This window comes from Oncorhynchus keta, chromosome 34 (assembly GCF_023373465.1).
Source record: "Oncorhynchus keta strain PuntledgeMale-10-30-2019 chromosome 34, Oket_V2, whole genome shotgun sequence".
NCBI classification, from domain to species: domain Eukaryota; kingdom Metazoa; phylum Chordata; class Actinopteri; order Salmoniformes; family Salmonidae; genus Oncorhynchus; species Oncorhynchus keta.
The window spans coordinates 41,452,811-41,479,483 of NC_068454.1; the positions used below are offsets into that span (position 1 = coordinate 41,452,811).

Here is a 26,673-nt window from a genome sequence, read left to right on the forward strand (position 1 = left end):
TTGTTTTATTTCACACACTAACCGTGTATCATAATTCATAGCAACCGTGAATCATTATTATTTGATTTTGTCTTAACCCGCAAATCTGGGCTTTGTGTTATGTGACTCTAGGGTGCCCTCTAGTGTGACAGCGCACCCCTGTAAATAGGCTTTTCAGCTGAAGCAAGGATTGACTTAAAAACAGCTCATGTTTTATTAAAACCAGCATTTATCTAGGCCACAGTATTGTGATCTATTTAGCCATGGGCGAGGTCGGCGGGTTTTATTTGACCAATTTTGTGATTCAGAGGGCTACAGAAAGAGTGCTGGAAACGCCTATGCTTATGTATTTCTGACGTTGGTGTGTTTTATTTGAGGCGGAGCTAGAGACCACTGACACGTAAGGATCCTGCATTAATTCCAAGGGAGAAGCTACATAGGCCTACATCTTTTTAGTCGAGAAGAATGTCCTTTTTAAATACAACCAGCTGCTAATGTTTTCTATTCGGGTTGATGCATAAAATTACCCAACGAGTCGCACATTAGGGTGCGTGTAGGCTGGCGACGTAGTCTAAAGTCAACGTTGAAAATGAGATTTGCAATGTTTATTTCTCTGCTGAGGCCGATCGGCCCGGTTATTATCGGTGTTTCTTTGGGATTTACCTTGAGTTTACTTAGTGTGAATTGGGTAGAGGAAACTTGTGTCCTCGACGGGAAAGCGAGTGAAGAAATACGTTTGGCCCAAGATGGGAATTCAAAAGGAGCGAGGAGACCCAATTCGATATCGACTGTGGATGCCGAGGAAGATTTTGAGCCAAGAATAGTGCCATATAAACCAGTCCAACAAAGCCAAACAAAGCAACTTTTTCGGTAAGCACTCAAAAGGGATGGTTAAAACCCGAAAAAGGTCAAATGTGTTATTATAAACACGATTCAACAGTGTAGCCTAATTTAGATCTTGTTTTTTTCAGTTGACTTCTGTCTGACGCTATTGCCCCACAACTTTTTTTCAGAATGAATACTTTATTGCCCGTTTTCCCAGGAAAACAATGTAGCCAATTTCTCTTTCAGAGGTATATTACGAGTTTAGGTTAATTTAGGCATGTGGTTGTTTTTCACCTTTCTTCGGCAGTTGTTCATTTTTGGCATTATTTTCAACTCATAGATGTCAAGCACACTTAAACAACATCAGATAGCAATTGATGAACAATATAACATTACATTGGAAATTAGTCCGTTTTGGAGTCTGCTTTTAATTATGACCACTAAAACAGAAACATCTGTGAAAGGACAACATTCCTGAAACTATATCACTCATTTTTACAACCTTCGCCCTATCTGTGCCCTTCAGTCTCGGCAACCAGAGTACAGTATTTGGGCCATAACAAATTATTGTAAAGGATTGTATTGATGTAGTCTACCTACTGTATGTGAAATAATATTTGGAGAATTGCATTTTAATATGGTGCCATGTGCTTGCCTAACCCTGCGTAGGATACACAGTCAAGTTTTGCATCATGGTGTAGTTGTGTATTATCCTGGATGTAGAGTCAAGTTAAACAAAAATCCTTGAACTATGAAATAACACATGGAATCATGTAGTAACCAAAAATAAGTGTTAAACAAATCAAAATATATTTGAGATTCTTCAAAGTAGCCACCCTTTTCCTTGACAGCTTTGCACACGCTTGGTATATATACACACCAAGCATGTGCAAAGCTGTCAAGGCAAAGGGTGGCTGCTTTGAAGAATCTCAAATATAAAATATATTTAGCTTTGTTTAACACTTTTTAGGTTACTACATGTTTTCCATATGTGTTATTTCATAGTGTTGATGTATTCACTATTCTACAATGTAGAAATACATAGAACCCTTGAATGAGTAGGTGTTCTAAAACATTTGACTGGTACTCTATGTATATGTACAGTGCCTTGCAAAAGTATTCAGACCCCTTGGATTTCTTCACATTTTGTTACATAGTGGGATTAAAATGGATGTAATTGTCATTTTGATTTAAAAAATAAATAAGCGCTAAAATGTAGTTGTTACATAAGTATTCAGCCACTAGTTGTTACATAAGTATTCAGCCACTAACCTAAATTAGTTCAGGAGTCAAATTTGGAATGATAGCTGTTGAAATTATCTTTTAAATGATTAACCCTTCATCTGTGCCCCATACATACTACATCTATGGTCCCTCATTTCAAGCACAGATTTTACTACCAAGACCCGGGAGCTTTTGATAAGCCTCAAAAAGAAGGGTAGTGATTGTTAGATGGGTAATAATAACAAATTAGACATTCAATATATTTTTAAGCATGGTCAAGTTAATAATTGTTTGGGGTTTATATATTAAACCACCCAGACACAAAGATAACCGTCCTTCTGCTCAGGGATGTTACCATGAGGCCATTGGTGATTTTTAGAACAACTACGTTGTTCAATGTCTGTGATGGTGGAAAACTGAGGATGACTCAACAACATTGTAGTGACTCCACAATAATGACCTAAATATTCCAAAACATGCATCTTGTATGCAACGAGGCACTAAAGTAATCCTGTAAAGGAATACACTTTATTTTGCCAAAAGATGTTTGGTGCAAATCCGGCACATCAGAGGAACTGCCTCTTTATTTTCGAGCATGGTGGTTGCTGCAGCATGGTATGGGTATGCTTGCCATTGGCAAATGCTGAGGAGTTTTTTTTTAAAGGATAAAAATAAATGGGATGGAGCTAAGCACAGGCTAAATCCTGGAGGAAAACCTGCTTCTGTCTGCTTTACACCAGAGACTGGGAGAAGAATGTACCTTTCAGCAGGACAATCGCCTACAACACAAGGCCAAATCTACACAGGAATTTCCAAGAAGATGGCGAATGTTCCTGAGTGGAACATAGTCATGTGAAAAAGTAGGCATACCCCCAGATTTATTTTTAATTTTTAAACATATTTGGACAGACGGATATGCGATCTTCACTTCAACACTATTGACAGATAAAAGGTAACCTAATTTACAAAATACACCGAAAGATTATACTTTGCAATCATCTATTCATCAAAAATCAACAAATGTACACCCCTAGCTTCAATAGCTTGTGTTTCCCCCGTTGGCTGAAATAACTTAATGTAGCTGTTTCTTTTAACTGTCTATCAGTCTCTTACAATGACTGGGTGGAATTTGTGTCCACTCTACTTTACAGCACTGCTTCAACTGTCATGTTTGAGGGCTTTCTTGCATGCACGGCCCGCTTCAAGTCCCCCTACAACATTTCGATAGGATTGAGATTTGGGTTTTGACTCTGCCATTCCATAATAACCCTCAATTTCTTCTTTTTGAGCTGTTCTGTTGTAGCTTTTGCTTCTGGGTTTTGGATTATTGTCCTGTTGCAAGATCCATGTTCGGTTCAGCTTCAGCTTTTTGACAGATGGCCCAACATTCTCAAGAATTCTCTGGTACAATCCTAGAATTCATGGTTGACTCAATGATGGCAAGTTGGCCAGGCCCTGAGGCAGCAAAGCAGCCCCAAACCATAATGCCACCGCCTCCATGCTTTATGGTTGGTATGAGGTTCTTTTGTTTTTTTTGCCAAACATGGTGTCTTGCATTGTGCTCTGGACAGATGAGGTGAAGTTGTTTGGCCACATTGTTCCAGTAGTTTTGGTCTTTACCCAGGTGTTGTTTGGCAAACGTCAGTCGTGTCTTGAGGCGTCTTCCTTCCTGACCTCCCATGTAGGCCAAGTTTGTGCAGTTTCTTTCTGACAGATGACTCCTGTACTTCGACATTGATTGTGGCAAGAGAGGCCTGTAAGATCCCTTGATGTTACCCTGGGGTTCTTAGAGACTTCTATGAGCATATTTCAGTCAGCTCTTGGGCTGAATTTGGTGGGATGACATGTCCTAGGTAGATTGCCAGTGGCCTGGAGGTTTCTCCATTTGTAGATGAGCCATCGGACAGTGGAATGATGTACTTCAAACTTCTTGGAACTGGATTTGTAACCCCTCCCAGAATCATGGGCATTAATAATTATTATTTTAAGAGCCTCGGATAGGTATTTTGCTTTTGGCAGGATGTGTTACCACACACCCATATGGTTATGACCGAACCAGACCAGGTTTCTAATCTTTACGGAAGGCTGGACCCGCCTACATTTCTCTCCAATGATTTTCTAATCACTTGCACCTGTTTTGGTGCACCTGGTTCTAATTTTAATTTTATATGATGGTAAAGTTAGGGGTGTACTAACTTTTTCTTCATAAGTAAAATGCATTTGTTTATTTTAATTGCGTAACACTTTCAAAGTGAATTTTCTTGTGTGTGGTTTGTTAAATTGGGTTACCTTTCAACGAATGTGGTGGGAATTTAGCTCAAATATGTTAAAAAATATCTACTATCTATACTTTCCAGGGAGTGTACAATCTTTTCACATGACTGTATATCTGCTTGAAAATATTTGATAAGACTTGAAATTGACTGTCTAGCCATGATCCCCAAAATTCTGACAGCTTGAATAATTTTGAAAATAATAATGGGCAAATATTGTACAATCTAGGTGTGCAAGGCTCGTATAGTATAGACTTACCCAAGTTGATGCGCAGCTGGAATCTATGCCAAATGTGTTTCTAACATGTATTGACATAGGGAGCTGGATGCTTATGCAATGACTATACATTTGCTATTTAATTTCTATTCATCTATTAAATGTTCAAGTTTTTCCTTCCACTTGGACATTAGTATTTTGTATAAATTGTTGCCAAAAAATGACAAATCAATTGTAATCTCACTTTGTAACACAATGTGAAGAAATCCAATGGTTCTGAATACTTTTGCGAGGAACTCTAAAAATAGGTACAAAATCTCTGTTTAGTCTGTTTTTGTGTACTTGATTCTCTAGATTGCTGCTATTTTCAAATGGGAAAAGTTCAATCGCTTAAAGTTCCGATCCATAGTTGCTACATACATTTTTGGATTGATAAGTACCCATCTGATTCTTGAAGAATATAACACAAATGCCTCGTGAGCTTAGTACAACTGTCGTACACCAAAAAATAAACTCCAATTTTTTGTAAACCATGTAAATGACCACTGTTTTTAATACCATTTTGATATCACGGATGATCGGTCCTTACATCCATAGCCTAGGTTCCATTTCTCCAGCCTCATCCCTCAGCTTCTTACTGAAACTGTGTTTTGGGGATGAGACTTAATATTTTCAATTGAAGGATTGCGTCTTTTTTAAAAATGTTTTAATGAGAGTGTATGTTTTCCAGGGCTAAGTACATCAGTACAGAGCTGGGGATCCGGCAGCGCCTCTTCGTAGGGATCCTGACGTCCAAAAGCACCATCAACACATTGGGGGTGGCCGTGAACCGCACCATCAGCCACCACCTGGACACTGTGGTCTTCTTCACCGGCATGCGCAACCGCAAAGTGCCCCACGGCATGTTCGTGGTCACCCATGGGGACGAGAGGCTCATATGGAACATTTTCCAGACCATCAAGTACATCTTGGAGCACTACGTCCATGAGTATGACTGGTTCTACCTGGCCCAGGACGACACCTACACCGAGGCAGACCGGATCCAACAGCTGGTGGATCATCTGAGCATAGACCGGGAGCTTTACATGGGCAGACCTGAGGAGTTTATAGGTGGGGAGATGGAGGGCAGGTACTGCTACGGTGGGTTCGGATACCTCCTGTCCCGTACCCTGCTGCTCCGGCTCAAACCCTTCCTGGAGAACTGTAGGAATGACATCCTGAGCGCCAGGCCTGACGAGTGGCTGGGCAGATGCATCATTGATTATGCCAACACCAACTGTGTGGCTGAGCATGAGGTAGGCTATATATTGCTACTGTCTTGTACAGACGAGTTCCACTAAGAGTTCTGTTCCATGGGTTTATGATCCCTTTGACCAAGAGACTGTTTTCCCGAAATAGATTAGGCCTAGTCCTAGAATAAGAAGCATGTTTAAAGGAGATTCTCTATTCAGTAAGGAGATTCTCCTTACAGTAAGGAGATTCTCTATTCAGTAAGGAGATTGTCTATTCAGTAAGGAGATTCTCTATTCCGTTTTTTTAAGGCCCCGACTAGGCTTAATCTGTGCCCGAAAAAGCATCCCCAAGTGTTTCTCAGTAAGTGAACGTTTCTTGTGTCAACAAAGCAGGACCCGTGTTGAATACATAATGTCAAATACTTGCGCTGCGCTTGATTTAGTTTGTCCAATTACAATAGAAGTAATGTATAGTCACAAAAGTGGACGCTCAAGAATTGAACATGTGTATTTGGCCCAGGTCTGCTCTGAATAGAAACTACAAGTCGATTGCCTTTCACTGGCATCTTCCCCCAAAAAGATGAAACGGAGCCTGACTTTATGACGCCTCATAAACTTGACTCATTATCTGTCAGTGTAGTCGGCTGGTTCCTGCTCCGTAATCGCTTGACACACGCATACCATATTGTAAAAAATATATATATACTACATCAAAACATAAGAGCCATCTTTCAAGATCCACCAGCCTCACATTAGAATACTTTCTTTCCAAACTACATCTGTAGTTAAAAAGTAGTCTCCTTAAAGTGTACACATTTACATTTACATTTAAGTCATTTAGCAGACGCTCTAGTGACATCTATAGAATAAAGCATGTTGCACCATTATTAGTGCTAAAACATAGTTGTAACACCATCAGTGTTTTAGTACTGCATTCTCTGTAGAGTCAGATTTGCCCGTCTTCACACTGGGGCCCCTGAGGGTACTTGTCCCCTCTGCTGTGACGGGGAGCTTTGCTTCTCCTGTTCTGCACTGACAGTCAGGGACCCAGTGGAGCCCTGTCACAGTCACACTGCTTGTCCAAGTGACAGTTTAAAGACTGTGCACCTTCGATAACTACATTGATTTAATCTGTTTGTATATGTTACCCGTTTTGGCCCATAGTGTGGCCGCATGCACATTACACCATTCTACCGCAATACTATTTAGAAGTTTATTTATTTTTTTACATAATGAGTAGTTAACGCAAGACAGTTTGAGTTTGCCTAAACTTTTTTTCTGTGGCGTGTTACGTTCTATACCCTCTTTAATTGGGCTTCCTTTTTTTCTCCTATGGTTGCATCTGAGCAGGAAACCATCTTGTTTAAGAGTGTGTATTGGAACAGAAACGGAGGGCCTGTTTCACTGCTGCGTGGTCATCTTGCCTCAGGGCCAGCACAACTCCAGGAGGGAGAAAGGAGAAGTAGGGGAAAAGTCAGATGAAAAAACATGGGAGAGTGTTACGTGGAAGTACAACTCCCATTCCACAACTGTATTTGTAACAGTTATCAGTTGTGTCGTAGTGACATTGATTCTTTAGACCTTTGCAATTAATTTCAGTCCGACGGTTGGTGACCTCTGTTCGTGCGATTTCATTATTTGTTATATTTTAATAGCTTGATCAGATTGGATAAATGCTTTCTTCCGAATTTTTAAGGTGCTTACTCTGTTTATTCTAAATGGTTGTCTCTTTAGATTAAAGCTGCAATACGTACCTTTTTGGGCAACCTGACCAAATTCACATAGAAATGTGAGTTCTAGATCTGTCATGCTCATCAAACGCAAGTAAGTCCAAGAGGCGGTGGATCTGTTCTGTGCTTTTACTTTGTTTTGTAAATTAGTTGGGGGAAAAATAATAATAAGAAATATTTCACCAGCGGTTTAGATGGTACAATGATTATCTACTGTACACTATACTTGCTTGTTTTGTCACACTGAAATTAGGCGAACATGCAGTAGACTTTTAGCAACCTGGAAATGGCGGAGCGATTTCTGCATAGTGCATCTTAAGTGGTCTTATTACTTATGGTAATGTAGGTGTTCGTACACTGATTCCTCTTAGGTTGTGACACCATACATTCCAGTAGTGTTTTTCCTATGAAGCCATTTCTAAAAGTTTGTTAAACATGAATTGTTTGGACAGAAGTTGTTTCAAGTTTTATTAGCTATAAGTACGGGATAGGCAAGGTATACATAGTCCGTCCAACGAAACGTTTACTTGCAGGTTCCTTCTCGACAATGCAACAGCAATAAGAAATGGTAAAAGAATACAACAAAGTAAAATGGCAGAAGAATAGAAAACATTTTAGCATAAGTATAATACAGGAAGGAACTATTTTTAGTACAATAGAGCAGGTGGTCAGTCCAGTTCAAGTGTTCAGCAGTCTAAAGGCTTGTAGATAGAAACTGTCAGACCTCTTGTTCCAATAGGTTTGTGTGGGGTCCCTTCCTTAGGCGTTGTTTTGAGTAGATGTCCTGGATGGGTGGAAGTATCGTCCCAGTGATGTACTGGGCCGTCTTCACCACCCGCTGGAGGGTCTTGCAGAGCATTTGAACCGGTGGGCTATGTGTATTTTTATTTCATTAATTGAAGAGAGAGAAAAAAAATACAATCTAAAGTGCTTTACTCTTACATGTTGTTAGGATCTGTAATACAATGGTTGTCGGAACTCTTAGTACAGAAAGTTGGTGCTCAAAAAGAAGCCTTTCCCTTTTGCTATGACCGATATGGGCTGTAAGGGTCAATGGGTTTGGAAACTGCTAGTGAAACAGCTGCTAAGAAGAGTTTTTCTAAAACATGTCAGAGGACCGATGTTTGATAGTGGAGCATCATCAGGGCTAAATGTCTATCACTCTGAAATGCTGTTTTAGTTTGGAAAGATAACTAATTGCCTTAGGTGGACTAAAACTGATTCACTGTCTGACACATTCTCTTATTTTTATTTTTTTCTTCATACCGTCTCTTTGAAAGCACCCCATATCTCCCCTACATTCATTTACTCCATCCAAATAGATAGGAAAGCTTCCAAAACCATTTCCAAGTAAACAATTCTATCAGCTTTCAACCGTCACTAGTAAATAATACACAGGGCTCTATTTCCAGCTTTCACTGAGGCCGCAAGTGTCAAACGCACGTTAGTTGGCCATTTCGGCATGCGTGAGGTTCGGCAATTTATCTGTCTAACATCGGCTCTCTTGCACTGAGGTGGGAGGGGTAGCAATATTTGACTTGTGTCTTCAAAAATGAAAATTTCATGGAGCACAAAGAGTGAGATTAAGACAAACGAAAAAGCAGGTCTTCGCGGTAACATGGATGGTAATGACATGGAATTTGAGGGCGGGAGCACAAACCTATTCAGCCGTGACGCACCATGCCCATACGCTCCTGTAACAAGAGGGGAAATTTGCATTTTGCGCTGGTAACCCTGGCATTTAGAAACGTGAAACCTTTTACATTTTTAAGTTGATTTAAAAAACCAAGCATAGCCTCCCCTCCCCCTCCGAAGGCAGTTTGTTTTTGGTAGCAGACTATCAATAAAGGGTTTGACTAGCGAGACTGCTTTGAAATAAACCTTAGTCACCTACAGCTTTACTTAAAGATGAAATTTGGAAGCAGCAAAACAGTGAGTGGATAAGTTATTTCAGCCAGCTCCCATTATTATTTTGGACATGTGTTAAACCTCTTAATCAAATCAAGTTTTATTTGTCACATAAACATGGTTAGCAGATGTTAATTCGAGTGTAGCGAAATGCTTGTGCTTCTAGTTCCGACAATGCAGTGATAACCAACAAGTAATCTAACTAACAATTCCAAAACTACTGTCTTATACACAGTGTAAGGGGATAAAGAATATGTACATAAGGATATATGAACGAGTGATGGTACAGGGCAGCATACAGTAGATGGTATCGAGTACAGTATATACATATGAGATGAGTATGTAGACAAAGTAAACAAAGTGGCATAGTTAAAGTGGCTAGTGATACATGTATTACATAAGGATGCAGTCGATGATATAGAGTACAGTATATACGTATGCATATGAGATGAATAATGTAGGGTAAGTAACATTATATAAGGTAGCATTGTTTAAAGTGGCTAGTGATATATTTACATAATTTCCCATCAATTCCCATTATTAAAGTGGCTGGAGTTGGGTCAGTGTCAATGACAGTGTGTTGGCAGCAGCCACTCAATGTTAGTGGTGGCTGTTTAACAGTCTGATGGTCTTGAGATAGAAGCTGTTTTTCAGTCTCTCGGTCCCAGCTTTGATGCACCTGTACTGACCTCGCCTTCTGGATGATAGCGGGGTGAACAGGCTCGGGTGGTTGATGTCCTTGATGATCTTTATGGCCTTCCTGTAACATCGGGTGGTGTAGGTGTCCTGGAGGGCAGGTAGTTTGCCCCCGGTGATGCGTTGTGCAGACCTCACTACCCTCTGGAGAGCCTTACGGTTGAGGGCGGAGCAGTTGCCGTACCAGGCGGTGATACAGCCCGCCAGGATGCTCTCGATTGTGCATCTGTAGAAGTTTATGAGTGCTTTTGGTGACAAGCCGAATTTCTTCAGCCTCCTGAGGTTGAAGAGGCGCTGCTGCGCCTTCTTCACGACGCTGTCAGTGTGAGTGGACCAATTCAGTTTGTCTGTGATGTGTATGCCGAGGAACTTAAAACTTGCTACCCTCTCCACTACTGTTCCATCGATGTGGATAGGGGGGTGTTCCCTCTGCTGTTTCCTATGTACATATGTCCATAAGAAATGTGCCGGTCGGTAGCCCTCGTATTTATTTATATATATATTTTTAAATTAAAAACTAAACTTTTTATTAGGATGATTCAACGTCCTTGGCTTCATGGTGAGAACGTCCATGGCTCGCATGAAATGCAATTTAGGAGCTGTCTGCTATTTCTGGAGAAGTGTGAATGCTATCTGTAGAGTGGATGTGTAACCTATAATGATGAGGGGACATTACCCCCTCTTTATATTGATTTTGGATCTTTGTTTGGATCTCCTATGAGAAGTTTTGTAAGTGCGTAAAACCCTCTGTCGTCTACATTGCCTCATTTATTATGTCCTCGCAGGGAGCCGTTATTGTGGCTGTAACTATATTTAGACGGCCTATTTAAAACAGGTTGTTTTGATTTTAGAATCGGTCACTCGCTTTTTAAGCCGTATCAGTAGTGACTTTAATCTTGCTTATTGACAATGTTTGGCATGTCCATCATTGAGACGTGGCAGACGTAATGCTATTTTACAGTTAGCATTTTTCATTGATATATTGGCTAGGCCATGTTCAACAATACATTTCCATATTGAAACCGTGCAATTACTTCTTCGAACAATGTGCCTTGCAAACATGTTCAACAGATTTAGCAAATATGGGACAGGCCTACATATATTTTGTTTCTGTAGGCTATTTAACAAAGTAGGCTATAACAAACTAACATTCAAATCAGTGTTGATGACAACGCAATACATAAGTCTGTAAATGCACAACTTGAAGCAACCACCTATTTAGCCATGGAGCAAGTTCTGATTGGCCAGTGAGGGGTCAAGCCTCCACCTACAACTAATTTATTCATCAAAACCCAGCCCTTTCACGCCACTGCGGCCATAATTCCAGCTGTGAAAATACCAAGAATATAGCACTATTGACAGCGCTAACATTTACCATTTGCCTTAGATTTGATGAAATGGAACCCAAAGACTTAACTCAGTCTTCTGTTTGTTTTCACCCAATTTCCCATGTTACCACTTTGCTAAATGTACAGTACCATTCAAACGTTTGGACACACCTACTCATTCCAGAGTTTCTTTATTTTTACTATATTCTACATTGTAGAATAATAGTGAAGACATCAACTATGCAATAACACATAGAATCGTGTAGTAACCCCAAAAAGTCTTAAATTATTTGCCTTGCCTTAATGACAGCTTTGCACACTCTTGGCATTCTCTCAACCCGAGGTAGTCACCTGGAATGCATTTCAATTAACAGGTGTGCCTTTAAGTTAAGTTGTGGAATTTCTTTCCTTAATGCGTTTGAACCAAATCCGTTGTTGTGACGAGGTAGGGGTTGGTATGCAGAAGAGAACCCCCCAAGAAGTGTTACTACATGATTCCATATGTGTTATTTCATAGTTGTGATGTATTCACTATTATTCTACAATGTAGAAAATAGTAAAAAAAATAAAACCCTGAAATGTGTCGGTGTGTCCAAACCTTTGACTGGCACTGTACATACATGTTTTGTTTTGTTTTCAGGGGCTGCAGTACTACCATTACGAGATGGGCAAGAACTCGGATCCGAGTAAGGTGAAGAATGTGCAGTTTAATAATGCCTTGACTGTCCACCCGGTATCTGACCCTGAGCAGATGTACAGACTACACAAACACTTCACTGAAATCGAACTTCGGAGGACATACGATGAGATCGAGAAGTTGCAGGTATACGATCTAATCCTGAACGCCACAAAACATCCTTTGTCCAGTGAACACCGATGCAGTCAGTCTCCCCTGTCTGTTTTCATTTAACATTGAGCGCTGAAGGCTTATTTCAGTTTAATATTTGTTTTGTGAATGACTGTTCTCTTGGTTGGACATAAGGGGCATTTAAAGATATGCTTGGGAACTTTGCCAACTAGTATTTATTAAACCTCCTGCTTTGGGCTGGATGAGTTGTGTAGTTCATTCATGCATAATTCCCTAGTTTTGAAAGTTTTCTGGAAGCCTTGCGGTGCCATTTTCCCCAAAATGTTCCCCACGTGGGCCAGCTCCCTAGCAATTTGAGTTCATGCCAATGAGATTCAGCCCCTCGCCATTTGAGTGACAGCTAACAAGATGTACACACAGGAGAGAGAGAGAGAGAGGATGTTGTGCAAATATCTGCATGTGACGTAGTATGCAATTTTCTGAGACCACTTTTGGCTCGTGAGCACTACTTTCAGAACTACTGGCTGAAACATACGAAAGTACTGGAGAATCTCTTAAATTGTAGCAGTACAGTATCACTGTCAGTTTGACTTTACAGTTTTTTTTTATTTTTATATCTGTACATTTCATGTGTTCACAGGCAGAGATAAAGAATGTTAGCAAAGTGGCTTTTGATGGCAACCGGAGCGCCCAGTGGCCCGTTGGGATCAATCCTACGTTTGAGCCGAAGTCCCGTTTTGAGGTCATCCGATGGGACTACTTCACAGAGGAGCAGGTCTATTCATGCATTGACGGCTCCCCCAAGTGTGAACTGCGTGGCATTGATCGGTTGGATGTGGCCGACGTCATCGAGAGAGCCATGGGGGAGCTGAACAAGAAGTACAAGCCTGTCCTCCACCTGAAGAAGCAGCAGCTGATCAACGGCTACCGCCGCTTCGACCCTACTCGGGGCATGGAGTACACCCTGGACCTGCTGCTGGAGGTGGTCAACCAGAAGGGCCGCAGTCGCTCCATCACCAAGAGGGTCCACCTGGTGCGTCCCCTGAGTCGCATCGAGATCATCCCCATGCCTTACGTCACAGAGGCCACCAGGGTTCACGTCATCTTGCCATTGACTTTTCAGGAACGGGGTGCCGTCAACCATTTTCTAGAAGTGTTTGCCACAAATTTGTTTGAGACCAGTGACAACGCCATCTTGACTTTACTGTTTATCTACGACCCATTCGAGGCCCAGCAGGTCAACCAGAATGACATATTCACCAGTGTTAAAGCGCAGATCAATGCATACGAACGCAAGTATCCGGCAGTGAAGATCCTGTGGATAAGTGTCAAGACAGAAACCCCTTCTCAAATCAAATTCATGGACATAATTTCCAAGAAGCACCCAGTAGACACGCTGTTCTTCATCACCAACGTCAACACCAACGTCAACTCCGAGTTCCTCAACCGCTGCCGCATGAACTCCATCAACAACTGGCAGGTATTCTTCCCAATCCACTTCCAGGACTACAACCCAGACATTGCCTTCCACAATCAGGAGCCCCCACCCACAGTAGACCTGGTCAAGGACGCCGGACACTTTGACCGCAGTTCTTTCGAGGAGGCGTGCTTCTACAACTCCGACTACATGGTGACGCGCACGCGCATGGCCTCCGACGTGCAGGAGAACGAGGAGATCATGGAGACCTTGGATATCTACGACATGTTTGTCAGGTACTCCACCCTGCATGTGTTCAGGGCTGTGGAGCCGGCTCTGCACCAGAAGTACCACTACCAGGCCTGTAACCCGCAGCTTAGTGAGGACATCTACCACAGGTGTGTCCAGAGCAACCTGGATGGCCTGGGATCACGTTCCCAGCTCGCCATGCTGTTATTTGAACACGAGCAAGGAAATAGCACTTGATCACCAGCCCCCTTAGAAACTTGACCTAGTATGTGTGTGATTGTGTGTATGCGTGAGTGTGATGTGTGTATGAGTGTGTGTTTGTTTTAAAACTAATGCAGTACATTCCTAAGTGGAAACCTTTTTTTTTTTTTACTAAATGTTTACAATAAAAATGTGCTGTCCGTACAGAAAACGATGGTGGAACCAAATGTGGTTTAAACATTCGGATTTGGTGGTCATGCTGGTCATCTCATTATTTTAACACTTTACAAAAGTTCTACATACCTTTGTGGCTCTTGAGGGTATGGCTTTAAACCTGCACAGCTTTTGATGCTTGGTCATTTGCAGTTTAGTAATCACTACTAAAGCACATCTGTGTGCCTTTAAAAAAAATGTTTTAACCGTCAGTCAGTCCTCTTGTATTTTCATGTCCGTTATCATATCAAGCAAAATAAGTAGAGATTTTTTACATTGTATACATTTGATCAATATTTGAGTCCTTTCCTTTCACATTACACTTCTCACATTTGAATGAATGAGCTGGCATCTGCAATATAGATTCACTCTACTCGCATGTTAACGGGAAGGAAGCTTTACGGCACTGACGTCATCAGATGCAGAATGAGATTACTGTTGGGTTGAGAGGATTGGATGGTATGTGTTGGTTGGTACAGTAGGTTCCCATAGGGTGACATCACAAACAAGCCTGTAGATGTAGAGCCTCTTCAGGAGGTTACAGTAAAAAGAGAACGATATGATTGTCTCTTATTTAGAATAGGGAATTATGTAATATTTATCCATTACATTTATATATGCAACGTTCTGAATGTTTTAACTCTGAATACACACACCCCTGGTCAGATACGTTTGACTGAAGATATTTTGTGAGAGTCCTTGTTGAGAGGCTAACGCACAGTTCAGACGCTGAAATGTTGGTTAATCGAATGGAATAGAAATTAAGAGGTTGAAAGGTTTTGCTTGACATACTGATTGGTTTCATACTACAACCGCTTTCAACACTACAGACTTCCTTGTAGGCTTTGGGTCGAATTCAGGCACAACACCTATTGTTTTAAAGAAGTTCATTGCACAAAAAGGACAAAGACAGACGATTCCCACACCTATGCAGCGCGGATGATAATGTTTGAAAAGGTGAATATGATCGGTTTAATGTGTATATTATAGGGATGGGCATTTTACAATTGTTGAAAGTTCGTGGACCCCTTTTAACCCAAATCCTAATTGCCCTAATATATTAAAACAATAAAAATGCAAGTGCCATTTTAAAATTAATTTATTGAAGCCGTAATATCAACTGGTTATATTATATCATGGAACACAATCTTCAAAAAGGCCGTAACCTCCGCATTTGCGCTTGCTTGTAGAACCCTGTGGCTGTTCAATGGCTTAGCCTTTTGTTAATTTAGCAGACAATACGCTCTTATTTCCCGAGCCCTTATCAGTCAAAACACATATTTCATAGTTTAAAATATATTACATCGTTTTTAAAATGGAACAGAATATTTTTCAAACTGGAAAAAAAAGTTGCCAGTGCAAAGTGATGCTCATTGCATGTGGAACAGTTATCACCAGTGATCATTTGACACGTTTCTTAATAGAAGAACACTCACATTGAACACTGCATGGTGATGCATTATGGCCACATCTTTTTATCGAGTAGGCATATACTTGTTTATTCAGATGAAAATACGCTCTTTGTCGTCATCAAACTAATGTTTTGAAGATGTTAAGTGTGGAACCTGTATGTTTAGGGGGGTTATAGCCTAGGCTAACAGATTCTAAATGGCACCAACAGTTCGCAAAGTAACTTAAGCGGAAATAGTCAGAACACAACTATTCCAAAACTGCAGCTCGTTCCTGGAACACATTTTCCAACTTCAATCAACCAGTCCATTTTGAATTTGTAACTGTGTTCATTTGGCTTGGAATGTAGCTTGTGTATCCAATCCGTTAGATACGTGTTTTATAGGCATTTTGTTTCTGTAGGCCCAACCGGAGCTTGTGTGGCGGGATCGGATCCCTCCACACACGAGACATTGAGGGAAAGGGGATTTGGAGAAGAAATGTGTGACGCTTAGTTTCTTTTGTTGTTGTACCCAGCAAATGCACATGTTCATATGGAACACAAGAGTCGAGGCAAATTTGAACGTTGTCTAAAGATAAAATGTCACTTGCCTGAGTTTTACAGTGGGCTATTTGGAGAAAAAAAAGTGATCTCTGGTTAAATATAGAGCTTTTACGTCCGTTGCAGTACTAATTTACTCATGCCTACTCGGTTAACGCAACGTGTCTTCAGATTTCCTGTCTCCCAGTCTCCTCAAACTTAATATAAACCATGATGTTAGCTATATTACTGCAACGTATGTTATATTTTTTCCCCCCGAGATTGCAAATAAATCTGTACGTTGTAGTGCCCATCGGTTATGAATGTTTCAACCTGTGTCGAGAAGGGGCACACTCTAAAGTGATTTTCGTACCAAGTTACGAGAGCATTTTCGCTAACCCTTTTCCTCAGGCTCCTTACTTGCTGCCTTAAATCTCCCACCCCACTGTGTAAGTTATCCTAACCTGCTACGAAAAAGTGGCGTAAAAATAATTGCCCGTGTTGAGAAGTTGTTTTTGCCGTCTGTTCAGGGTTTCAAAGATCACCAAAAACGACTAACCATGAGCATTAGCGTTTCAGCCGCCACAGAAACAGACCCTGGGTCTGTTCTAACGTGACCAACAACCTGGGTGCCTATTTCTCCCGACAGGGGAATAATTGCTCTTGCGCTCTATGAAACGGATACGCTCTTCACCCGTTCCGCGCCGAAAGAGCGGCAGAGAAGTCAGAAGGAGTGGCAGGCACCCTAGTGGTTAGATTGTTGGGCCAGAAACCTAAAAGTTCCTTGATCGAATCCCCGAGCTGACAAGGTAAAAATCTGTCGTTCTGCCCCTGAACAAGGCAGTTAACCCACTGTGCCCAGGCTCTCATTGTAATTAAGAATTTGTTCTTAACTGACTTGCCTACTTAAATAAAATAAAAACACAATTTCAGATGGCACTCCATGCCCGCTCTTCCATAGAGAAAGTGATGATTTTTTTTTTTTTTTGTGCACCGATAGAGCAGTGTTTGAACTTGGGCAAGGTGTGACTGGACTAGTTCACAGTAGTTTCGGTGTGTTACACACATGTAATCTCAATATTTTTAAAGTAGGTATTTGAAATCAGTTGAACAAGACTGCAGTTATTAAAAATAAGAATTTGTTCTTACCTGACTTGCCTAGTTAATAAGGTCAAATAAATTAAATTGTGGTATGTACTGTAGAAGTTGGCATTCAACATTGTTACATTACATTTCTATTACATCAGAATATACCTGAATATACACTACCAGTCAAAGTTTTTAGAACACTTACTCATTTGTACTATTTTCTACATTGTAGTATAATAGTGAACACATCAACTATGAATTAACACACATGGAATCATGTGTTAAACAAATCAAAATATATTTGAGATTCTTCAAATACCCACCCTTTGCCTTGACAGTTTTGCACACTTGACTCTCTCAACCAGCTTCACGAGGTAGTCACCTGGAATGCATTTCAATTAACAGGTGTGCCTTGGTTAATTTGTGGAATTTCTTTCCTTAATGTATTTGAGCCAATCAGTTGTGTTGGGGGGGGGGCATTCCATGTTATGGCAAGAACAGCTCAAATAAGCAAAGATAAACAGTCCATCATTGACTGACCTTCGTGTCTGAAAGTAATCTGGAAAATGTCAAGAAGTTTCTTCAAGTCCAGTTGCAAAAACCATCAAGCACTATGATGAAACTGGCTCATGAGGACTGGCAAAGGAATGTAAGACCCAGAGTTGGCTCTGCTGTAGAGGATAAGTTCATTAGTTACTAGCCTCAGAAATTGCAGCCCAAATAAATGCTTCTGAGTTCAAGTAACAGACACATCTCATCTCACATCTCAACATCAGCTGTGAATCAGGCCTTTCATGGTCGAATTGAACACCAATAAGAAGAGACTTGCTTGGGCAAAGAAACACAAGCAATGGACATTAGACCGGTGTAAATTGGTCCTTTGGTCTGGAGTCCAAATGGGAGAATTCTAGTTCCAACCGCCTTGTCTTTGTGAGACATGGTGTGGGTGAACGAATGATCTCAGCATGTGTATTTCCCACCATAAAGCATGATGGAGGAGGTGTTATGGTGTGAGAGTAGTTTGCAGGTGACACTCTGATATATTTAGAATTCAAGGTACACTTAACCAGCATGGCTCCCACAGCATTCTGCAGTGAGACACCATCCCATCTGGTTTGCGCTTCGTGGGACTATAATTTCGTTTTTCAACAGGACAATGACCCAACAAACCTCCAGGCGGTGTAAGGGCTATTTGACCAAGAAGGAGAGTGATGGAGTGCTGCATCAGATGACCTGGCTTCCACAATCCCCCAACCTCAAACAAATTGGGATGAGTTGCACTGCAGAGTGAAGGAAAAGCAGCCAACAAATGCTCAGCATATGTGGGAACTCCTTCAAGACTGTTAAAATCATTCCAGGTGAACCTGGTTGAGAGAATGCCAAGAGTGCAAAGCTGTCATCAAGGCAATGGTTGTCTACTTTGAAGAATCTCATATTTTTTAACACTTTTTTTGGGTGGGGGGTTACTAAGTGATTCCATATGTGTTATTTCATAGTTGTGATGTCTTCACTATTCTACAATGTAGAAAATAGTAAAAAAATAAGAAAAACCCTTGAATGATTAGATGTTCTAAAAATGTTGACCGGTAGTGTAAGGTAGTTTGAAATTACATTTGATATTTCCCTGCAACATTTATGGAAGTAAAAAAATATATATATTTCATGTTGATAAGTATTATTATATGTATTTAAATGGTATCACATTGTAGCCCTCAATATCTAATGGTTTGCTATCAAGCACACCCCAATTCCCACTCAGTATTGTGCAACCAGAGGCCTTTTGAGTGGATGCAGCAGGTACTAGAAACCTGAGTTTGAAATGTGAGTTTAAGTAAAATATGTGCAATACTGTATAGATTACAACAAAAACATTGACTGTCCAATCAAGAACAAGGATGACATTTTTGTGACGTGTTGCAAGTTGAATACATGCTCTAAATTATATTTATTTAAAACTTATACCAAGGAAATATCCTGTGTAACAACACTGAATGTGACATGAACTACATTGACTTAACTTGCATTACTGTTTTGTGTGTTAATACACCACATTAGATTTATATTGTATTATACTGACAAACAAAATGGACACTGTCTATCATGACATGAAAACCTACTTAAAATAAATAACGTAATTTTCCCTTAAGTCTTGCTTTTTTTCTTTCTTCCCCAAGTGGTTTTGTAATTGCATCCACAATTCTTAATGCGTGTCTACTTCACCAGAGACTTGAGATTACATTATGCAAATTCAGAAGGCTGAAGCTCAAATAGAGATCTCAATTTGTTTGCTTTGTATCTCTGTGTGTGTGTGTGTGATATAATTTGTTCTGTTATTAGCGTTGTTTACACATGGTAATAGTGTGCGTGATAGACGTTTCCTATTTTTGTATTTTACACAATGTATTTTATTTTTACTGCCACTGTAATTCCAAGTATTGGATTGAGAGTTTGATCAATCCTTTTATTTACCAGTAATTTGAAGTGTCCAGTGCACTGTAGTATGTTTCTAATGGTAGTGTTAACCAAAGCCATTACTCATTGACTTGAGAAACTGTGGCAGGTTAGACATTCAATCCATATCCTCCCTTTTTAAAGCAGCTGGCCCAATGCTATCCAGATATATATCAAAGGGTCCTATGTACAGTACAAACTGTGATGTTTTGACCCCATCTTAGGACATTTGTTACACAAATGCAGAACAGTTCTTCCCTACCAACAGAACCAAAATACTCATTGGTGAGTCTTCTGTTACAAAGATTTAGCATGGCATATTAATCCAAATGAGTCATTATGTAGATAAAACACTCAATGGTATACTGAAATCTTCAATGAACTGTGAATTATTGTAATTTTGAAATAAACTATTTCAGTATGAGAATTTAGTCTTATTTCCTTTTTTTAAATGTGTAGTTTGGTGATGACCCAGCGTGGATAAATAGTGAGCGGAACATCAGATTGAGGCAGTGGCGCCAACAAAGCCAAAGTTGTCCTTTAGGTGTCAGCAAAAGAGCACATAATCATTCAGCCACGGCCAAACGTTGGCTGCTTGTCAATATTGCGAAAAGTGTGTGCTACGACCCAATTTCTTCTGTTTTAAATGTTTAAAACCACACGTTCAAACTTTCAAAGGCAGTACACTATATTATACTTGGTATATTTCCAATCTTATTTTTACTTTGTCTTGTATCAAATGTTCTTTTAAAATGTGTTTGGGAAAAATGTGAAACGCTAAATTATATTTATAGCGGGTGTATTTCAAGGGCCCAATGCATACCACCCCCAGGCATGCTGTGGAACCACCTAACTATATGGCAGCTGGGATCAAATTGTATGTCATTATTGTTGCACTCCATTTGGGACTTTCTCCTCCCACAAGGAAGGGTTCATCTGAAGAATTCAGACTTGAGGATTGTGTCCCAAATGGCAACCTATTACCTATATAGTTAATTACTTTTGACCAGAGTCTGTGTCCCAAATGGCAACCTATTACCTATATAGTTAATTACTTGCACCCTTTTTAGGTGAGCTGTTCAACTTTCACATTGGTTACACCAACTTGTTATCGAAAACGCTCTTGTTTGTTTCACGTTGATGCTTTGCAGAGAAACGGTTGAGTCACACTCAACCTGTTGTAAATGTATGAGCAACGTAAGTTGTCTTCTCCTTTCGCTCTGAAATGATTTTGACAACAGTCGCAGTGAGTATTAATACAAATACCTGACGGCTAAAGCTCCTTAAAGCTCAAGAACAAAAGTGACGAAGGCAAAGAAAAAGTGCATTTACAATAGATCATATGAGGCATTTTAATGTACCAATCTAAACTTTAATATTTGTACTTAACATTTATAAAATGTGTTCTAACAGAATAAACAGTTACAATAGCAGACTTCTGAACAAAACGTCTTCAGCATTCTCCTGTAAATCTTAGTGAATTTCCATTGGTGTCATACTGTTTGATAGAATTGCTCTGATCCGTTCTTCATCTTGAGCTGTCGACAGTGTAACGGTGCATGCCGCAATGCCATTTCACTCAATGAAACCCCTATTGCTGTCATGTGGAACATTCAGACCAAAATGAGAAATTTCGCAATACACAAATTTGTTATTACAGAGAATTGATTTTGATTGTGTGAATATACAACATGTCAACAGTATTGCGAACCTGAACAAGCAGAGAAGAGCGAAATTCAGTGAACGAACGAGTAGAGTGGCAAATTTAGTAATGGTAATGTACAAAATGTCGTCAATTGGGGAAATCAAGCAAGGTCAACTCCAGCTACACAGCCACCATTTAGTTCCACTGTAATATGCACAGATGTCATTTGCAACTACTATTTGTAAAATTACATACCAAATGATTTCAGAATTCTATGGACACATTCTCAGACGAGCCAAACATGTATGCTATACACACAGCAAATCACAGACCGACTCTGAGGCTTTCCTGTATCTATACATGCATGACCGCCTATACGTGACTGCAACAAGCGAAGTCAAGCTTTACATTGATCATTTGACCCCACATTCACCTTAGTACAGCATCTCCTCAGTGTGCGACCTGTCCTTCAGTGTTGTTGATGACAGAGGAGAAACTTGGTATCGGGTGCCATCAGGGACCATGATTGGGAACTTTTGAAAATGTCATAGTGACACATGATTATGAATATTTAAAAGCCATATTTGGCCCCTGTGATTACTTGACATGGGGCAAGAGTAGATTTTATTTACGCTGATGAATGGGTAATTTCATTGTGGACTTGTCAAACAAAGCACAGCTCAGAGCACTCAGCAGGGTTACAGATATTAAAGGCCCAGTGGGGTCAAAAACGAGAGTTTACTGTGTTTTATATTTCCACACGAAGGCTGGAAAAATATTGTGAAATTGTGAAAATGATGATGGTGCCCTTTTAGTGTAATGGCTGTTTGAAAAGTCCACCTGAAATGCCAGCCTGTTTTGGTGGGATGGAGTTTTGCCCTGCCTGGTGACATCACCTACTTCATAGACTAATAAGAAAGAGTTCCAAACCTCTCTGCCAATAACCGCTAGTTTCCCCCTCTCCACTCCCAGACAGTCCTAGCTAAATTCTTGATTGAGAAATTTCTCTTTGCTAAGAACCTTTTTTCTTCATTTTTGACCATTTTAATTTAAAACAATCACAGGAAGGTACTTCATTGTTATCCAAATTATTTGATATTGAGATAAAAAGGTCCATTGCGGCCGTTTCTAAGATCACAATCAAAATAAAAAAATAACAAATAGTTATTCAAACATCTTTATCTATTTATGTGATTGTGTGCTGTAATGTGAGGTATACATGAATAACCCAGCAAAATACAAAATCATATACCTACAGTCGATTTTCAGACAGTAGTCAAAGTGATAGGTCTTTCACTGAGGCTGTTCTACACTGGAGTGGACAGCGGTTTTAGTCCAGGATAAACTTTTACTGTAACAAATTCACTATCTAAGCCAAGAGATTGCGCAGGAGACATAAAGCAATTATTTTGGAAGCAACTTTGCTTCCAACAGGGATTTATGGGAAAGGACTCTTCTGGCCCTTTCTTTAAATAGAGGCGCTCAGCTACTACAGACTGTGGAATGTGCTCAATTGTGTGTATTCTGATTCATCCATGTCAAGGGGATTCACAGCACAGCTTGTTGCTTGCTATTCATTGCCTTTTTGAATGATGACCCAATATGGACACCGTAATTGTTGTAAGAACTTCACCCATGCCCAAGTCAGTAAATAAAATTAAAATAATGACAGTAATAAACCATATCTATGTGCATTTTGTTGCTTGGAGCAAGGCAATTCCAATCATCTTTCTGACTGGTTTTGCTAATAAACAAAAATATGTCAGTGTGATTACTACAATCATAACAGCTATATATATATATATATATATTTTTTTAAATAATCTTCTCTAAAATATATAAATCAATTACAAAAATTAGTATTAGTGTTGAATTAAATTAATCATTATCCATTTAAAACAGTGCTTTCTCTCTGTGTTCAGGTTGAACCTATGTAAATGTATAATGCTACTCTCTAAAACACCTTTCCCATAAACCAGACATGTCAATCTCTCCTGGCTCAAAGTAGAGGAGAGATTGACCTCCTCACAGCTTGCCTCTGTGAGAGGTATTGACTTGTTGAAAGCACCGAACTGTCTGTTCAAACATCTAATACACAGCTCAGACACCCATACATACCCCACAAGAAATGCCACCAGGGGTCTTTTCACAGTCCCGAAGTCCAGAACAGACTCTGGGAAACTCAGTACTACATAGAGCCATAACTACATGGAACTCTCTTCCACACCAAATAACTCAAGCGAGCACGAAAATCAGATAAAACAACACCTCATGGCACAACGAGGACTGTGAAGAGACCCAAACACGTACACACAATAACACACACACACACACACACACACACACACACACACACACACACACACACACACACACACACACACACACACACACACACACACACACACTTGTAATGTGGTATTGTGGATTTTATATTGTACATTTGTAATAAAAGAGCAATAATGTAATATATTGTATGATGCGTTGTTTTATTTATGATTTCAGCTGTTGTGTTTGGTTGTGATGTAATTGTTTTAACCCTGCTTGGACCACAGGAAGAGTAGCTGCTACCTTGGCAGCAGCTAATGGGGATCCTAATAAATACTAAATAGTGTATAGCTGGTACGCAGTATGGGCCCTATCATCAAAGCGAGGATAGTATGGTTTTAACACGCCAAAATATCAATGTAATTCCTCTGATTTTGTTTGATATCTCTGTATAATGGTTCGATTGAATATGACCGACTGTCTTATACTCATCTTGTATACAACATAAAGGGGAAATGATATCTCATCAAATAATGACATATTTTACAATGATTCAAAAACAGTGAGCTGAGTGAGAACTTATTGAGAATAATAATAACAAATTAAGAAAGGTACACAAATCAAGATACTGGAGTTGAGTAGAAATGAATCAAGATGGCTCAAAATGACATGCAGTCCTTGTCTTGTTCCCATGTGGTGACCATGTACCAAAATAACCAGTATAGAAATCGCAGAGTGGCCAGCTGTCAATTGTAGGAAGATTGAAGGTGGGCGTCTCCAGCTGGACAGTAATGTGGGGTCCAATCTGTGCTTACATACAAGTGGTCTGTTTGCAGCACAGGTTTGGTGTTCAACTTTGGCTGTAGCTTTTTCACTGGTGACAGCAAGAAAGGTATAGAACTGAGGTCCCAGGGTCTGTTTTGATGCCCGATCCAGCCCAGAGAGGACACAACTTTTGTTGTCATCAGGATGGAAAGATGGCCGCCGGCTCTAGCAGGCAAAGTCCTCAAACACTCCATGTGGCTGTCCTTGGTGATGGGGGAGATGGTGGTTCGGTAGAATCGTATTGGCGTAAGCTCCTTCAGGATGACTTCTGGTCATGGTCATATCACTGGACTCCTGGTGGCCACAAAGACCACAACACAATGAGATACACAAAATGGGCCAGTTTCCCAGACACAGATAAAGATTAGTCTTGGACTAAGGGCTCTATTCAATTCGTATCGCCGAAGTATCGCTGAAGATCCATGTATACATTTTAAGGTAATTTCCAATTGAGCCGAAATATGCAGCGCTTACTGTGAATGCAGTCTCAGCGACCACGGGTACATTGAGCATCTCTACTGATCGGTGTCCCACCCACGGGACAGTTGAGCTAATGTGCGCTAATGTGATTAGCATGAGGTTGTAAGTAAACAAGAACATTTCCCAGGACATAGACATATCTTATATTGGCAGAAAGCTTAAATTCTTGTTAATCTCACTGAACTGTTCAATTTACAGTAGCTATTACAGTGAAATAATACCATGGTATTGTTTGAGGAGAGTGCACAGTTATAAACTCAAAGTTATTAATATTCCAATTAGGTACATTTGAGCAGTCTAGATACACAGGACTGGATCAGTCTAAAGCTTTGCACATACACTGCTGCTAACAAGTGGCCAAAAACTAAATTGTGCTTGGGCTGGAATAATACATTATAGCCTTTCTCTTGCATTTAAAAAATGATGGTACAAAAAAATACAAAATAAATATATATTTTTTCTTTGTTATTATTTTTTACCAGATCTAATGTGTTATATTCTCCTAGATTATTTTCACATTTCCACAAACTTCAGTGTTTCCTTCCAAATAGTGTCCTGAGCTACAGGCAGGTAGGTAGATTCAGGTATGTCATTTTAGGCAAAAATTGAAAAAAGGGGAGGATCCTTAAGAGGATCAATCGCGCTACAAAGCAGATCTTCAGCGCTCAGGATTGAATAGAGCCCTAAGAATGTTCAATGGAGGCTTAGTCTGTGTCCTGGAAACTGGCCCTAACTGATGTACAGTTTAATGTTGGCTCAATAAACCAAAATTACAATGCCTTTGAATAAACCAAAATGATAATACCTTTGATGTAATGGTAGATATTTCATGTAGATGATTTTTTTACATCTAGGGAAAATGGATGATTTTGGATGATTTTATATGAACTCGAGAAGTAATTTTGTTCCTCATGAGAGAGGGACCTGGGAATTGGAGTTGCCTCTGGGGGGATGTAATCCTGTACAGTGGGATAAAACAATATTTTTAACAAGAGACTACCCTGATGTCCTTGAGAAAGACATGCAGTAATATAACTTGTAGTGATATATACAGATGTATAGTGATATAGCTTATAGTGATATATAAAGATTCGTAGTGATACATACAGATGTATAGTGATATATCTTATAGTGATATATAAAGATGTACAGTGATTTAGCTTATAGTGATATATAAAGATTCGTAGTGATACAGTGCCTTGCGAAAGTATTCGGCCCCCTTGAACTTTGCAACCCTTTGCCACATTTCAGGCTTCAAACATAAGGATATAAAACTGTATTTTTTTGTGAAGAATCAACAACAAGTGGGACACAATCATGAAGTGGATCGGCATTTATTGGATATTTCAAACTTTTTTAACAAATCAAAAACTGAAAGATTGGGCGTGCAAAATTATTCAGCCCCCTTAAGTTAATACTTTGTAGCGCCACCTTTTGCTGTGATTACAGCTGTAAGTCGCTTGGGGTATGTCTCTATCAGTTTTGCACATCGAGAGACTGAATTTTTTACCCCATTCGTCCTTGCAAAACAGCTCGAGCTCAGTGAGGTTGTATGGAGAGCATTTGTGAACAGCAGTTTTCAGTTCTTTCCTCAGATTCTCGATTGGATTCAGGTCTGGACTTTGACTTGGCCATTCTAACACCTGGATATGTTTATTTTTGAACCATTCCATTGTAGATTTTCC

At 40.0% G+C, this 26,673-nt stretch overlaps 2 protein-coding genes across 3 annotated transcripts in view; one reads left to right on the top strand and one right to left on the bottom strand.

Moving 5' to 3' along the window:
* The first annotated feature begins 211 nt into the window (after nt 1-211).
* Nucleotides 212-19,465, top strand: LOC118367145 (chondroitin sulfate synthase 2-like). Its single transcript, XM_035750229.2, has 4 exons — nt 212-849; nt 5,249-5,813; nt 12,053-12,235; nt 12,861-19,465. Exons 1-4 carry the CDS (start codon nt 569-571, stop codon nt 14,121-14,123), a joined length of 2,292 nt encoding a protein of 763 aa, XP_035606122.1. The 5' UTR covers nt 212-568; the 3' UTR covers nt 14,124-19,465.
* Nucleotides 19,466-23,885: 4,420 nt separating this feature from the next.
* The window catches only part of LOC118367146 (acid-sensing ion channel 4-A), a 100,975-nt gene continuing 98,187 nt past the window's right edge, over nt 23,886-26,673 (bottom strand). Inside the window, exons 10-11 of one of the 2 annotated variants that reach the window (XM_035750230.2) lie at nt 25,794-25,947; nt 23,886-24,802 (exon numbers count right to left, since the gene is read on the bottom strand). In XM_035750230.2, the coding sequence (XP_035606123.1) occupies nt 25,816-25,947 (132 nt within the window). In that variant the 3' untranslated portion in view covers nt 23,886-24,802; nt 25,794-25,815. The remainder of the gene's footprint in view (nt 24,803-25,793; nt 25,948-26,673) is intronic. The other variant, XM_035750231.2, reaches the window with a different exon arrangement.

Coding starts and splice junctions, on each gene's coding strand:
- LOC118367145 (XM_035750229.2), top strand. CDS start 569: ATGAGATTTGCAATGTTTATTTCTCTGCTGAGGCCGATCGGCCCGGTT. Junction 850..5,248: donor CAAACAAAGCAACTTTTTCG/GTAAGCACTCAA, acceptor TATGTTTTCCAG/GGCTAAGTACATCAGTACAG. Junction 12,236..12,860: donor ATGAGATCGAGAAGTTGCAG/GTATACGATCTA, acceptor ATGTGTTCACAG/GCAGAGATAAAGAATGTTAG.